Genomic DNA, 16,122 nt, shown 5'->3' with positions numbered 1-16,122 from the left:
AACTGAACCAGAGCAGAAGCAGAGGACACTAGCATACACTAAGAGAAGGGAAATGTTACGCAGATTCACAGAACCCACAGAAACCAATAAAACAATCACATAATAAATAGGAGGCCCAGGGGTGCCTGGGTGGCTCAGTCAGTTGAGCATCCATCTTTGGCTCAGGTCATGATCACACAGTACCTGAGTTCAAGCCCCACATCAGGCTCTCTGCTGTCAGCATAGAGCCTGCTTGGGTTCCTCTCTTTCTCCCTCTTTCTCTGCCCCTCCCCCAACTCAAAAATAAAAAATAAACATTAAAAATAAAATAAATTGGAGTCCTAGGGGCGCCTGGGTGGCTCAGTCGGTTAAGAATCCGACTTCAGCTCATGTCATGATCTCACAGTCTGTGAGTTCAAGTCCCGCGTCGGGCTCTGTGCTGACAGCTCAGAGCCTGGAGCCTGCTTCAGATTCTGTGTCTCCCTCTCTCTCTGCCCCTCCCCTGCTCATGCTCTGTCTCTCTCTGTCTCAAAAATAACTAAAAACATTTTAAAAAAATTTAAAAAATAAAATAAAATAAAATAAATTGGAGGCCCACAGTTTTGGTTTTTTTCATGATCTCACCACAGGACAATGTTAAAGACAAGGTTTGCTATGCAAGAGACAATTGGAACCAGGCAAGTCTGAGCCACTGGGACAAGTATGTCTTACAGAAATAAATTTGGGGTTGTCAGATGACTCCGAAGCCCTGTAAGGGTGCCTCTTGTTGCCCACCCTTTGCTCCCAGATAGCACATGCACATATGCACATTTGTGTATGTGCGCACGCGCGCACACACACACACACACACACACACACACACACACACACACACCTGGCCTTTTGTATTTTCAGCTTTTCCCGCTTAAGCTGCTCATATATCACGGGTATCATCATTGTTGTCCGAAGTTCCCGACGACTTGGGTTGCGAGGATACCTCCGATAGGTCCAATTCTTGTTCTTTCTCGCATTTCTAATCATTATCGAATGTACCAGTTTTGTGTTGGAAGGAAGTGGCAATGCTGTGTGAAGACAGGTAAGCATCTGAGTCAAGCAGCTTCTAGTCCCCCCTCTTGCCCTCCCACCAATACCGGTCCTGAGCCTGGACCCTTGGACTGGCAAGTGTCTGACCTCTGCCCACCCTACACTCTGAGACTAGAAGGCAAGAGGCTGACACATACGAAGGCTCCTGTTTCACCTACTCTCAGACATGAGAAACAAACAGGATTCAGAAGAAGACAGATAATAAATACCTTTATTTCTGAGCTGAGTCTCAAGGTTATTGATGGAATCATGGGCATTAAGGAATCTGAATGGAAACTGCCGACTGTGGATCACCGATTTCTGGAAAGCAAAGGAGGGGTCATCACATTGGGCTCTGTGCTGACAGCTCAGAGCCTGGAGCCTGCTTCAGATTGTGTGCCCTCCCCCCGCCCTGCCCCCGCTCACGCTCTGTCTCGCTCTGTCTCTAAAAATAAATAAATGTGGAAACAAAACAAAACAAACAAACAAAAAAACAAACAAAGGAGGGGTCATGAGCAAAGTATCAGGGAGTATGGGGTGGGGAGGTAATCAGGGGCCTTAGGAGCCAGGAATCTGAGATAACTACTCTATTAGACTTGTGGGCAAGTGAGGAAGTATAAAATGGATATTACAGAAGAGATACACAGAAAGCTGGAGAAGAATAAAGAAAAAAGAAAGTTGTCAAGTGAGAAAATGAGAAGAGGTAAAGGAAAATGGAGAAGTAACAGAAGGAGCCTTGTTTCTTTTCTATCAGACGCCCTCTGAAGTCAGTTACATCACAAAAGTGCTTCTTCTTGGTAAATCAGTGATCCCAGAAAATAAAAAGGAAAAGTTTTTATACTTGAATCTCTGGGGGTTGTCTCCCTAGATCTGTCTCCCCATGTACCTGTATATAGCTCATGTGGAATTAGCTTGGTGGCCATGACCTTCCCCAGCCACAAGGAAGATGTGGCAGCATCTCCACACCCACTAGTCCTCCTGAGCCTCACACATACCTCATGCTGGAGTTTCTGGAGCACAAGCTCATGGTGGCGGGCACTGATTCCAACCCGCAGCAGGTTGCACAGATTCCGAAGCATGGCCATGAAGGGTAGCTTCCCATTCTCTGTGGAGGGTCAGCACAGGGTGAGGAAAGCAAACAAAGGACGAGTAAGAGAGCTCACAGACCAGAGCAAGAAGTCCTGTAGAAATTTCAGGATGGAGAGAGTGAGGTACTATAACATGTGATCTATCCTACTCAAAATGTTTTAGAGGTCTGGAAAGATAAAAACAGGATTGGCCTGAAGTGTGGAGCAAGATGTATACAATACTGTTTATGGAATGTCTGTTTGAATAAACAACGTCTATTATTACTTTGTCTGCTGGCTCCAGCCCTGAGATTGGACTTAACTGGCAAAACATATTCTTTAATCTAGAGTAATGATTTCCAAGGGCGCCTGGGTGACTCAGTCGGTTGAGCATCCATCTTCAGCTCAGGTCATGATCTCACAGTTCGTGAGTTCAACTCCGAGTGGGGCTCTGTGCTGACAGCTCAGATCCTGGAGCCTGTTTCAGACTCTGTGTCTCCCTCTCTCTCTCTGCCCCTCCCCTACTCGCACGCGCATGCACGCGCTCTCTCAAAAATAAACAAACATTAAAAAAATAAATTTGTTAATGATTTCTAAACAGTATAGATGGTGAAATGTGAAATTTCCTAGTGTAAGTTTATTAATAAATACATATGTACTGCAATCAGTAGTTAATATTTCTAGGCACAATATACACCTAAGGTAAGGTTCACCTTCAATTATAGTGAATGTAAATTCATATTTCAAATAATCTTCCTGCTTATTTCTAAGTTCTCTGGCAAACTTCTTATGAAATATGACTAAATAGTCATTGTTTTCATTTAAATGCAGGTGAAAAAGATTTGCACTGAAGCAGAATTTCGCCCCATCCCTTTCTTATCATCCGTTTGTTTTGTAATACTAGTATCATCTTCAAGTCATAGTTTCTTAATAATAATCTTTTTAAGGCTTATGTATATTCTATTTTATTTTAGTTTTGATGTTTATTTTTGAGAGAGATAGAGTGCAAGTAGGGGAGGGATGGAGAAAGAGGGGGACAGAGGAACCGAAGCCAGCTCTGCAGTGACAGCAGTGAGCCCTCATATGGGGCCTGAATTCACAGGAGATCATGACCTGAGCCAAAGTCAGATACTCAACTGACCGAGCCACCCACATGCCCCAAAGCTTATGTCAATTTTAGATGGTTAGTTTGGTTAAGGCTGAATAATAATTCTAAATCCACTTACAATTCAACGATAAATACTGATAAGTCATTATGCAGAAACCAAAAAAGAGTGAGGGGATTTCATGGATGCACATTGTGAAGCCCCTACTCTTCCTCAATAAACTTGAACTCTCATATGGGACATGTACCATAGAACACATGGACTGAGTGACGATAGGGGTTTGATCCATATGGTAAATAGTGGGAAAATTCTTTCTTTTAGATAAGGGTAAACATAAGGAGGAGGTGTGATAGTTCTCCTGGGTACCCCCAGAGGTGTATTCAGACCACTTTAGAGACATGACCTGTCAGCCCCTGCTCCCACCCCAGGCTCTTCCAGCAGCTTTCATCAAGAGAGTGGTGGTGCCTTTTTTTAAGGTGAAGTAAGTCTCCTTTGAATTATAGGGAGAAGCTTTCAGCCTTCTCGAAGTCCTGGGGTTCTCAAGTTCATAATTCTGGTTCACAAACTGTATAGAACAATTAGGTTGATATATACCATGTAAACTATGTGTGACAACTGGTAAACTATTACATCCTTCATCAACTCATAAAGTGTTCTCAACTATTGCTGTGTATGAAAGGCTTTCTAGATCACTTAGATAAGAAATTAAGTCAAATATCATATTTACGATACTAGAAAATAAATTGAACATTTATCCTTTACACTGAGAAATTTACCGATTGCATTCCAAAAAACTGTTAGTGAGTTATTAATGAGCCCTGTGTTCTCCAAAGAGGGGTCTGTCTATGTAATTACATTTAATCTTATATTTTATTCTTATTCTTATAATTATTTACATTTTTTGTATTTTATTTATTTATACTTTCAGATCTGTATTTACATAATTATATTTTATGGATTTCCTAAAGTACATAATTTATTCGAACATATATCAGACTGTTTTAATTATATATACATATATTCTGGTATATTCCAAAACTTTTTGTGTAATATAAGATCAAAAAACTCTGGAGAGAGAAAGAATGAAATATGGCCCTGTGTAGCAACATGGATAGAACTGGAGAGTGTGATGCTAAGTGAAATAAGCCATACAGAGAAAGACAGATACCATATGGTTTCACTCTTATGTGGATCCTGAGAAACTTAACAGAAACCCATGGGGGAGGGGAAGGAAAAAAAAAAAAAAAAAAAAGAGGTTAGAGTGGGAGAGAGCCAAAGCATAAGAAACTCTTAAAAACTGAGAACAAACTGAGGGTTGATGGGGGGTGGGAGGGAGGGGAGGGTGGGGGATGGGTATTGAGGAGGGCACCTTTTGGGATGAGCACTGGGTGTTGTATGGAAACCAATTTGACAATAAATTTCATATATTGAAAAAAAAAATAAATTTTGGTCAAACAGAAAAAAAAAAAAAACTCTGGAGACCACCAGATTAGACTATGGGCATTAGTCTCAGCCTAGATAAATGACAGTTTTAATTTTCAGGGGCAGAGGGAGGAAGTGGAGATGACACATACCAGAATCATCTACACATCCTGGATGCCATCCTTCAGGACAGACTTCATCCTATTCCACTCAAAGTATCAAATGTTGGGGAAGAGGCTATCAGGCATGTGTGTATGCATGTGTGTATTCAATTCCCATGTGATTCTGATGGCTACACCACCACAGTGAGAGCAGGGACAGATAAACAGCTAAGCAATTTGGGCTGCCGTGAGTATAATCTGTACTTGGCAGTTCACTGAGAAACAGGTAAAAACAAATGGGGCTTCTGTACCTCCAAAATATGAAGTCTCCAAAACTCAAGCAGTCAAAAGATCTACAGCAAGATATTTTTCAACAGATAGAAGCTGACTTGAAAATTTCAAAGATGAAAGAGGAAGTAAAAAAAGACAAAATCGCATAGAAAGAGCCTTCTATAGTTAAAAATAGGCTAAAAGAGACAAACAGAAGACTGAAAGTAACTTGGGCCTCACAATTTAAAATGTTTTTTTATCAGTATGGGCAAATGACCTAAATAGTCCATGTCCTAAATATGGGTTTCTGTGGAGATTCCAATATGCCGTGTGCCAGTCCTATCTTGTTTGGACGGCTTACCCAGTATGATGCAAGTGAAATCAGAGAGAAGGTACCACTTTTGTCATGTGTCGGTAGAGGCTGGTGCATCACCTAGCCACATCTGGAAGAATGATCTCCCTTATGATGCCAATGCTACTAAAAGCAGGTACCCCTGGTCCACTTTGGTGCGGTCAGTGGCAAACCTCATAAATCCGATCACTTTCAGTGATGAAACCACCAGGCAAGATAATAACTGTACCATGCCATGGAAATTAAGTCAGGGTCCAAAATGTAGAGGTATGCATGGGGAAGAGAGGAAGGGCATATAGGGTCAAAGTTACTCTACCAATGAGTTCCTCCCAGACAGAAGCTTTGTTTCCCCTCAAGCTCAGCTCCCGCTCCCAGGTCTCCGGCCGAGGGAGCTTCATCCGCTTCCCAGCTCTGCTAGAATCCCATGGCCCAGGGAGGCGACTTCGAGAAAACTTTTGTAGGGTGGATGGGTATCTGCAACAGAGGAAGAAAAGTTTATCATTTCCAGGCCAGCTGAAAATAACTCAGAAATGAAAATGTCAGTCAGTCAAAGTCACATTTACAGACCATATCTGCCTAAACTAATGTTGCCGGGGTCAGAACTACAGACGCTGGGACCATGGATGTTGAAAAAGCCATGGCGTTACCCAGGTGGAAGGTATGCTCAGGGTGTGTCTTCTCACCTGTAGCCCAGCAGAGCTTGGACATGCTGAGCAGGCTCCTGGATATGCAGTCGCCGTACTAACTTCTTCAGGGTGAATCTCGGCTGAATTTTCTTTGGCACTGCATTGTAGGTCTCCTCAAACTGTGGAAATATCCCTCAAGTCACACAGGGGTCATTTAATCTATGACCATAGTCACTTGCTTCAGAAATCAGAACCTCAGACCTCCTATAGCTATGAGGTCATTTCTTTCCCCAAAGTAGATCTAGGTAAAGAGTAGGAATGGGGGCAAAAATCTCCAGCAACAAGAGTTTCTGCAGAGAACACATGATAGTAGCTCTTTGGGGTCACTGTGTTTCATTTATACAAGATTGAGCTATCAGTAGTTACCGTGAAATAATTGCCTTGTGAAAAACAAGACTGGGATAAAATGAACAGAGAACATCTTATTCTTAGGAGGGAAAGGAAAAAAGCAGCTCTTATTTAAATCACTGAGACTTGGAGGAGGAGGTAAATGGAGGTATCAGCACAATGCAAGCTGTGAGGAATGAATAAACTGAAAGAAGTGGCTTCCAGAATCATCTATGGTAGAAAAGCCAAGTTTGGGATGTATTAGGATAAAGAGAAAAAATCAGTTGACCAACTGAAAATGTATTCTCTTATAACACTATCATACATTTTCCTAACAATCAATTTTAATGATGATTGGTGACAGCCAACATTTATTCAGTGCCACGTACTGTTAGTATGTATGTATGTATGTATGTATGTATGTATGTATGTATATATTTAGAGAGGGAGAAACTGCAAGCCGGGGAGAAGGGCATAGGGAAAAAGAATCCCAAGCAGGCTCCACACTCAGCACAAAGCATGATGCGGGACTCGATCTCAAGACCCTGGGATCACAATCTGAGCAGAAATCAAGAGTTGGATGCTCAACCGACGGAGCCACCCAGGTATCCCAGAAATACTTCAAATTCAGTAACTGATTTAATCTTCACAAAACTCCAATGAAGCACCCAATGAGGTGCTATTACTATCCCCATTTTATATCTGAGAAAACTGAGGGAATAGAGGGTAAGTCATTTGGCTAACGTCACATAGCCCACAAGTGGTGGTGGTGGTGGGATTGAAACCCAGGACTAAGTCCTGATTCTGTGATCTTAACCACTAAGTGCAGTGCCTTATTTGTCATTAACGCAAAAAGGTTTTGTTTGGTTTGTTTTTCAAACATCTCATGAAAGGTAGATGTTTCACACATTTTAAAGTCACTTATCCCGCTGGACATGCCACCTGTCAGTAAATACCAAGGGGGGCAAACTGAAAAATAAAAGGAGCCTTTCCCTGTGCTCTCAAAATCTGACCCTATTATCATGACTGAGAAGTGACCAGGTAGGAAATTGATATGTGCCTACCACACCATTAGTATTTCTAAACCAAATGGAATTCCATTTCAAAATATTACTTGAGAAAAAGTTGAACATGCACATATAGAACCCCGGAACAAGGCACTCACCTTCTTCTGTTCATCTTTAAGAGGATTAAGGTACCTTGGCAAACGTTGTGTCTCAGAAAATGGGCGCCCCGTCTTCTGCAGGGACAGAAAAGCAATTTCATTTTATTATTTATTATTTATTTTTTTAATGTTTATTTGAGAGAGAGAGAGAGAGAGAGAACGTGTGCGTGCACAAGTTGGAGAGGGGCAAAGAGAGAAGGACAGAGAAAATCCCAAGCAGGCTCCATGCTTAGTGCAGATCCTGACACGGGGCTTAATCTCACTACTGTGCGCAATCATGACCTAAGCCGATATCAAGAGTCAGATGCTTAACTGACTGAGCCACCCAGGGGCCCCAATTTTTATTTATTTTTTTAATTTGAGAGAAAGAGAGTGAGTGGGGGAGGGAGGAAGAGGGAGAGAGAGAATCTTAAGTAGGCTCCACACTCAGTGTGGAGCCCAATGTGGGGCCTGATCCCATGACCCTACGATCATGACTTGAGCCAAAACCAAGTCAGATGCTCAACTGACTGAACCACCAGGTGCCCCAGAAGAAGCAATTTCAAAAAGGGAAATGGAGCTTGTCCCTAGAGAGGTTCATTCCAATAGTTCCAAAAACCCCTCTACCAAAAAGAAAGCCACTCAGGAAAGAGGTAAGCCCTGCCCTCTCTGCCCCTGAGCTCTGCTCGGCTCCTCTGCCTTTCTCTGACTCCTTTTATTTCTGGTAGTAGGAACATCCCAGATGCTCAGTGTGGGACCTCCCAGAGTCAGCATGTTCCTTCGACCCCCCCACCCCCGCCACCTTCCAGAAAAAAGGGGCCTGGGCTGTGAATGACCAGGTTGACCAGGGACTGACTGGAGGAAGGGGGCGCCGGTGGGGGCGTCTCTTGGCCCGGTGCTTCCAAGGGTTGTACTTAGCCAGCTGGTACTCATCAAACTGGGCAAATTTGTCAGTCATAGCTGCACGCAGGCAGGCAGGCAGGGGCACCAGCTTGTCCTCCTCTCCTTTAGCCAGGTCCTATCAGAGAGGGAGGAGAGGCCATCAGAAGTGAGACACAAACCAACCCTCTAAAACAGGGCAAGACCACTTCATGGGGTTAAGTGAGAGCACATAATACGAAGGTGGTTCCGAGCCCCAGCTCTAAAGTGACAACTTCTATGATACTAGGCCAGTCATAAACACGAAGTCCAGAATGAGACCAATTTTTCTCAAACTGCGGTCCAGCCCTTCTCAATCATCTTCCCCCTGTTGGGCAACCCAACCCAGTCCAGGGAGAAGCTGTCCTGCCTGGGCTGTAGGGTTGAAGACAGCTAAGGGAAGGTAAAACTGGCTGAGAATTTTCTACAGGGATGCAATGAGCAAAGGAGAAGGAACCAGTAAGAGCCAAAGCTCAGGAAACTGAGTGCCATACCTGGTAGAACTCAGCTACCTGGATCCAATCAGAAGGCAGCTGGACAATGGCACAGAAATATCGTCGCAGGTGAGGGCGGCAGACGGGCAAGAAGGCAGCAATGGCTAACATTTTGTTGGCCACATCCCGGATGTTCAGCTGCTGCCTAGTGTACAGACATGCCTAGGGCACAGGGTGGGGAAGGCAGGCATCTTGGCCTCTTGTCCCACAATGTCATGCCCAAAACTAACTTGTGACCCTAATCTGCCTTCATAAAACCTTTCCTGAGCCCTTTACATGGTCTGTAAAATAGAAAGGCCAAGCCTCTGGGCTTGGCATTCTACATCTCCATAATCTAGACCTTACCCACCTTTGCAGCATGGCTTCTTTGGAGTCTACTGATCACCTCCCAAGTCAACCAGGCACTTAGAAGGCTTCCCACCATCAAGTTCTATGGAAATTTTACCCAGGGTTGAAACTGCTGATTAAACCTGATGTCTTCCAAAGCCTCATAGAAAAACACTTTTTCCCCCTCTCCTCTCCTTCTGAAGCATTCACTACCTATTACTCCATTTGCATTTATATAATACTTGGTAGTGTTCGGCTTCCCTAACAATATCATAAGCTCCTTAAGAGCCAGATTCAAGTTTAATTACATCTGTTAGAATGACCCTCAAGGCATAGCACTGTATACTTAGCCTGTGTACTTACTACACAAATGAACCCTAGTATACTCTTTCCCAATCTCATCCTCCCCTGCTCCTCAGAGAACCCCAGGGACTAGCCCGCAGACTCACCCAAAGATCATCTTCCCTTCCCAAGTGAACGTCCTCCTTTCCACCCCTGGTACCAAGCTGGCCACCGACCCATCACACACCACGGCCACAGTTCCCACCTCCCCGCTTCCCGCTCCCATCTTCTCCCTCACAGCACAGTACCTTGAGGATGAACTCAGGCTCCAAGGGGGCAAGTTCACTACAGATTTCGAAGAGGGACACCGAGGTAGGGTCATGTGCATCTTTTATGTTTACATTTGATGCCAGCGTGGAGCACAGCAAGCTCATGAGAACCATCTGAGAATCAGGAAAGAGAGGGGAGAAAGGAAAAAAGAGGGAATGAGGACCAACTCAAGCACCCACACAGGCTAACTTAGGAAATCTAGAACAGAGAAACAACTCCACATTCAGGAAGATGTTTGTCCAACTGAGAGGTTTGGAAAGGGGATTAGGGAGTGAGAAATAAGAGCTGGGCAATGCCCCCTCTCTTTCCCCTTCCATCTGTGGAGGGGATCTGGCTCGGCCTTTGGTCACCACCCCTCCCATGCCACCCCACACCTTCCCCTCCACCATCATCAACTTCTCTCCAGCTCTGGAACTGTTACCTTCTTTTCCTTAATGGCCTGGTCAGTGGGCTCAGAACAGGATCCAGAGTCCCCAGCAGTGAGCTTCAGGACCGGCTCCTCCACCTTCTCCTCCTCTCCCAAGCTTAGATTATAAAAAGGCATTTGAACCTCTGCCTGTTCCTTCTCTTCTGGCATTTTCTCTTCTGAAGAGGAACAATGATCCTGGGGATAGTGGCACTTGTTAATCACAGCATGCACCCACAGTCCCTCAAAGACTGATCTGAAGGCAGCTCCCAGGGACAGGAAGAGTCTACATCTATCTTCTATCATCTAAACTCCTCCCCCTCTCCCTTTACTCCCCAGCACAGATCTGTCTTGGCTGAGGTAGTGACCCCTCACTGTTACACACACCATCTTTCCTGACTCAAGCTTCTGATGCTTTGGGATCTCCCCCTGCTTTCTTCTCCTTGTTGATGCCACAGCTTAGGAGCCTGGGGCCCTTCACAACACACCTCCTAGGATACTATTAAGGTATTTTGCATTCAGAAGAAAAAGGGCCAAGTCCCAGATCAATCCCCCAGCAACCTTGAGCTGCTTGACCTCGGAGCCTCAGCTTTTTCATTCCCTACCACCACCTACCTGATGACGCCATTAGATTAAATGGGATAATATATGTACGGCTCTTTGCAAATTGCAAAGCCTCAAATAAATGTAAGATGGCAACAGTAATCCTGAAAATGACCCTATGAAGTAGATTTTCATTGACCGTATTTTTTAAATAAATTAAGTAATTAATTTTTTGGAGAGAGTGCGTGCAAATGGGGGAGAAGGACAGAGGGAGAGAGTGAGAGAATCCCAAGCAGGCTCCAAGCTCAGTGTGGATCTTCAGGTGGGGCTCTATCCCACGACCCCGATCTCACAACCCAAGCCAAAATCAAGTGTTGGATGCTCAGCTGACTGAGCCACCCAGGAACCCCTCATTGAACGCATTTTAAAGAGGAAGAAATTAAAGCTTCAAAAAGCTAAATCTTGGCCAAGGTTGTATGGCTTGTAATTGGCAGAGATAGTATAGCCTTTGCCTCAGTCTGAATCCCAAGTCCAAACAGAAGGAATATGTGTTTACCTACCGATTCTGCCCTGTATGTTAAATGTGCTTGTATAGACATGCACAAGTGGATGTACCTTTACACATATACATACAGGAAAGTGGACCCCGGTATAGCAGATGTGTCTCATGCCTGATGTAAAATCTCAAAAGCACTTAATTGACTGTTCTTACAATATCACTACCTCCTCCTGAGCAGAGGCTTTCTCAGGACTGAGCCTGTTTTGGCTCTGTTGTCTAGAATATCTGAACCAGATATGCAATAAAACTAATGATGCTGAATAACACAGCCCAAGGGTAAAGGTCACCTCAGGAAGAGGCTCTGAGGGCAGAAGGTACACAGGCACACAGCAGCACAGAGGGAAACTGGCATCAAAATCTAGGGACTGACTACAGCATCCAACAGACATGGGTGGATTCAACATGAGTGCCTAGAGCTATTACCAAAGCTGTTTCAGGAGATCTCTCTGTGGCAGAGATGGATTTAAAGGCCCCGGGACAGGTCAGATGGCCTAGCCCCTCAGAGAGGCACTGGGCCCTCCAGGTTGGAGGCTCAGAGAGCAGGCAGTTGCTGATGTTCAGGCTACGATCAGCTTTCACCAAATCAGCTCTCTGGAGACAGTGGAGCAAGGGGCTGGCATACACAGTACTTTTTAGAATGGGGAGTGTGGCCAGGCACTGATTCTCCAAGGAGAGGACGTCTGGGTGGGCAGACACATGCCCATGTGGTTTCTCCATGGTCTTCAGGTCAGGAAGTGTGGCCAGGCACCGGTTTTCTAAGGAGAGGATGTCTGGGTGGGCAGACACATGCCCACATGGTTTCTCCATGGTCTTCAGGTCAGGAAGTGTGGCCAGGCACCGGTTTTCTAAGGAGAGGATGTCTGGGTGGGCAGACACATGCCCATGTGGTTTCTCCATGGTCTTCAGGTCAGGAAGTGTGGCCAGGCACCGGTTTTCTAAGGAGAGGATGTCTGGGTGGGCAGACACATGCCCATGTGGTTTCTCCATGGGCTGCAGGTCAGGGAGTGTGGCCAGGCACCGGTTCTCCAAGGACAGAATGTCTAGGTGGGTAGACACATGTCGATGGAGTTTCTCCATAGCTGGAGCCCAACCAGTATATGCCTAGAAGGAAAGAAAGACAGGTGATGAGCTCCTAGCTGCACTGGAGTGCATCTGCACTGGGAGTATGTCTTTTCAATAGTCCTCCTGGTAATGCCAGTGATGTGCAGGCAGAGAACAACCAAGGACTGGGTTCATTCTAAGGATGCATTCAGAGAATATTATACAGAGAGAATACAAGGAGTACTCTGAGTGAGAAGAGTAGGAAAAAGGTAAGGCAGTAGCTTAAGAGCAAGGAAGTTTAAAAAAAAAAAATGTCTGGAGATGAAAAGGACGTGTCTTCTCATGAAAGAGCCCCTTACAGCTTGAGTGTGATCCCAGCTAAATATAGGGATCACACTCATAATCTGGACTCTAGATTCTTAGCTCTAGAGGAACAAACGTTTTGATCAAGATGTCTATATATTCACCAACCTCAACTTCCTTGCCTCCTACTCACTGTTCAACCAACTAAATGGGATCCTGTGGTCCCATTCCTCCAAAGCTATGCTATTGGTTAACCAATGGAATCCTTGTTACTACAAGAACAGACACATCTTGGCCCTTATCTTACTTCATCTCTCAAGCAGAATATGACCCTGTTGCTTACTCTGTCATTAAAACTCTCCTTTCCTCTGGCTGCCTTGGTGCTACTGTCCTGGTTGTCTTCTTACATCTCTGATCTCCTCCTTATGAAGATCCTTTCTCTGCCATCCCCTGAATGGTGAAGCTCCTTAGAATTCTATTCTAATCCTTCTATATATTTTCCGAGAGTAGTCTCACCTACTCTGGCTCCATATAACATTTTCATGCTGGCAACTCATAAATTCATTCCTTGATCTAGATCTCATCTGAGTTTCATATCCATTTATCCATTTGCCTGCTGGACATCTCCATTTGGATGACTCAAAGGTACCCAAAACTCCAGACCCCAAATGTATCACCTTTCTCCCACTCATCCCCATATCCAATCCCTCTCCTTTCCGCCCCTCTGCTTACAGGGGTATGGAGTGAAATAGACTTGAGTTTGAATCCTGATGGAACCCTGAATCTACTTGGGCTAGTTACTTAAACTCTCCGTGCCTCAGTCTCCTCATCTACAAAAACTGAGCTAAATGCCTACCTCACAGAGTTATTATGGCAATAAATAAAAAATATTAAGCATTTACAACAGTGTCTGGTAATTAGTAAGTGTTCAATAAATGGAAGCTTTTATTATTTGTTATTATCATCATCCAGTAAGCTACTAAATCCTATTGATTCTACTCCCTCAGTGTCTGTCAAATCTATCTAATTCTCTCCATTCTACCCACCACCACCTTTGCTGAAATCCTCCTAGCTACATGGCACACAATATGTAGATCTGTCTAAAGGAGCTCCTCAGTACATACCCCAGCCACTATTTACTACATCACCTTGTTTATTTTACCATGAATAAAAAGTGCTTTTGTTTGCTTACATGTCTACTTGTACACTGTTTCTCCTTACTAAAATAAAACTCCCTGAGGGTCAAGGAGCTCCTCTTTCTTGTTCACATCTGCATAGCCAGCATCGTACACATAACCTGGCTTCTGATGCTCTCCCAGCCTCATCTCTTACTGCTACTCACATCTAAGCTGCAACCATACAAACTCTTTTAAGCTTATGAATTGCCCAGGTATCTCTTGACCTTGGATCTTTACACAGGCAGACGCCTAAAACACTCTTCCTTGTGCCAAGACCACTCCCTTCCCCAGCCCCTCCTTTACCAGTCCAAATTCTACTTTCCTGTCACTCTGCAGGCCTCAATCTAATAGTTCTTCTAAGGAACCTTTGCTGACAGCCAGCGCCGTCTGATGTCGATAGCTCTATGTTCTCACAACAGCAAACTTTCTCTATCATAGACACATCCTTATATTGTAATTGCCTGTTTGTCTTCCCCCCTACTAGACTATAAGTTCCTGAGGACAGAGACCCCTTTAGCCTTGTTCACCATTGTTTCTACAAGGCCTACTCAGTGGGATTCAGAGGCTTTTGAGAATCTAGTGAAAGCTATGTAGATTTTTCACAGAAAAATATATAGAAAAGTATATTCTATTTTGCACTTAACTGTCAGGGAGACCATTCATGGATCTCCTAGAATCCCCATTAACAGCAATTTTAAAACCTCTGCCTGAGAAAATGCTTGAATTTATACCATTACGCATGTATTTACTTACTTATTTGGACAAGTGCTTATCTCCTATTTACATTTAAGTACTTTAGGAATAAGTATGCTGTTAAGTCTATCACTTAGATCTTAATATACAAGAGCTTAGGGACAGGAATACAGAATACTTCCAAGACTTGAAGGGATTGTCAAACCAGAACTAGAAAAGACAGTGATATCTCACCAGATACCAGTGTGAGCAAATCACATCAAGAATGTCGGCCTCTGTGCCCTGTACACTTCCCTCATGTCTGCATTATATAAGCCCCTAGGGAAAGGAGTGGGGGAATCTCGGAACTGACTCAAGATCCAAAACAAACAAACAAAAAACTTACAATAAAAAGTAAGTTAAAAGAAAAATAGAGTTAAATATTTTTTGCACCCTGGAGTTTGTGACGGGAATTCAGCTGGACTACCAATGAAAAGTAAAATCCCATCTCTAGCTCCGTTCTCCAGAGATCACCACGGCTAACAGTTTGCACGGTTTCAGACACTTTTCTATGCATATACAAATACATGTTTCTCCACCCCACCCCACCCCGCCCCTTTTCTTCTTCCTGTCCACAAACAGGAGCATTTTCCACACTTAGTGTGTCTTGGAGACCTTGCCATGTTAACACATGAATACCCACTTTTAAGTTGGCTGCCAGTCTCTCTTGTTCCAGCACACCTCCTTATTAGAGGCAGTGCTCGCACCACCTACGGTTCACTAGCGGCAGCTACTCTCTCTTCCGAGGAGCACTCGGGGCGGAGGAATGAAGACTCATCTCACCTGGTCTCTTCCCCGGGCCTTCCATCCCCTGCCCCTCCCTCCTCCTCACGGTCCCAGCCGGCTCTCCCACTTCCCTTTCACACCCACAACCCCTCCCCGAGTTCCGGGAGGGCGCGGCGGGCAGACTCCCCGCCCCCCCACCCCCCCCCGTCGGTGCAGGCCCTCCGCGCTCCCGGGCGCTTCCTAAGTGGCGGCGCTGGGCCCTTCCCGCCGGCTTCCGGCGGCCGAGCCCAGCCCCGGGTCCCAGGGCCCGGGCCGGCTTCTACCTGCGCCTGGACCGCCCCCGGAGCCAGTGGGGCCGGAGACCCTGCCTGTCGGACGCGGGGCCTCTCGGTTCTCGGCGGCCGGAAGCGGGAGCTGGGCTCTTGGCTCCACTGTTGGGAGGAGTGGAAGCCGGAGGAGGAGCTGGCGGGGAGCGGGGAGGGAAAGCGTCCGGGCGGGGTGTGGCCGCCCTGGCGCAGGCCTGCGAGCCCTGCGCCGCTGGGAAGTGAGGTGCCCGTAGGGGATCTGAACACGTGAAGGACCCTGCAGCCTCCTCTGGGACCCGCGTTTACCAACCCCACCCCCACCCCCATTTCCTGGTTCTTTTTCTCCTGACCAAATCCCAGTTTCGCTAAATTTCCTCTCCTTTCTCCTGTTACATCTTCAAACTCTGTTTCCTGGGAAGGATTTTGGCATGTTCTCTGCCTATCGGAACTCCTTTTCTCTTG

General features: G+C 45.3%; 1 protein-coding gene across 13 annotated transcripts in view; it reads right to left on the bottom strand.

Moving 5' to 3' along the window:
- TEP1 (telomerase associated protein 1) overlaps positions 1 to 15,836 on the bottom strand; it is a 45,557-nt gene extending 29,721 nt beyond the window's left edge. For 12 of the 13 annotated variants that reach the window (XR_015252550.1, XR_015252551.1, XM_086710264.1 and 9 more), the window contains exons 1-12: positions 15,679 to 15,836; positions 11,799 to 12,476; positions 10,289 to 10,471; positions 9,846 to 9,980; positions 8,929 to 9,090; positions 8,373 to 8,534; positions 7,538 to 7,612; positions 6,043 to 6,164; positions 5,676 to 5,833; positions 2,037 to 2,146; positions 1,272 to 1,362; positions 854 to 1,040 (exon numbers count right to left, since the gene is read on the bottom strand). Coding sequence is in view for 11 of the 13 variants with exons in the window: in XM_086710264.1 (XP_086566390.1) it covers positions 854 to 1,040; positions 1,272 to 1,362; positions 2,037 to 2,146; positions 5,676 to 5,833; positions 6,043 to 6,164; positions 7,538 to 7,612; positions 8,373 to 8,534; positions 8,929 to 9,090; positions 9,846 to 9,980; positions 10,289 to 10,471; positions 11,799 to 12,452 (2,039 nt within the window). In the remaining 2 variants the exon portion in view is untranslated. The other variant, XM_086710267.1, reaches the window with a different exon arrangement.
- Positions 15,837 to 16,122: the final 286 nt, after the last annotated feature.

This window comes from Puma concolor, chromosome B3 (assembly GCF_028749965.1).
Source record: "Puma concolor isolate L17-30 chromosome B3, mPumCon1.1.hap2, whole genome shotgun sequence".
Classification (NCBI taxonomy): Eukaryota; Metazoa; Chordata; class Mammalia; order Carnivora; family Felidae; genus Puma; species Puma concolor.
This window is presented reverse-complemented; position numbering and strand designations above follow the sequence as displayed.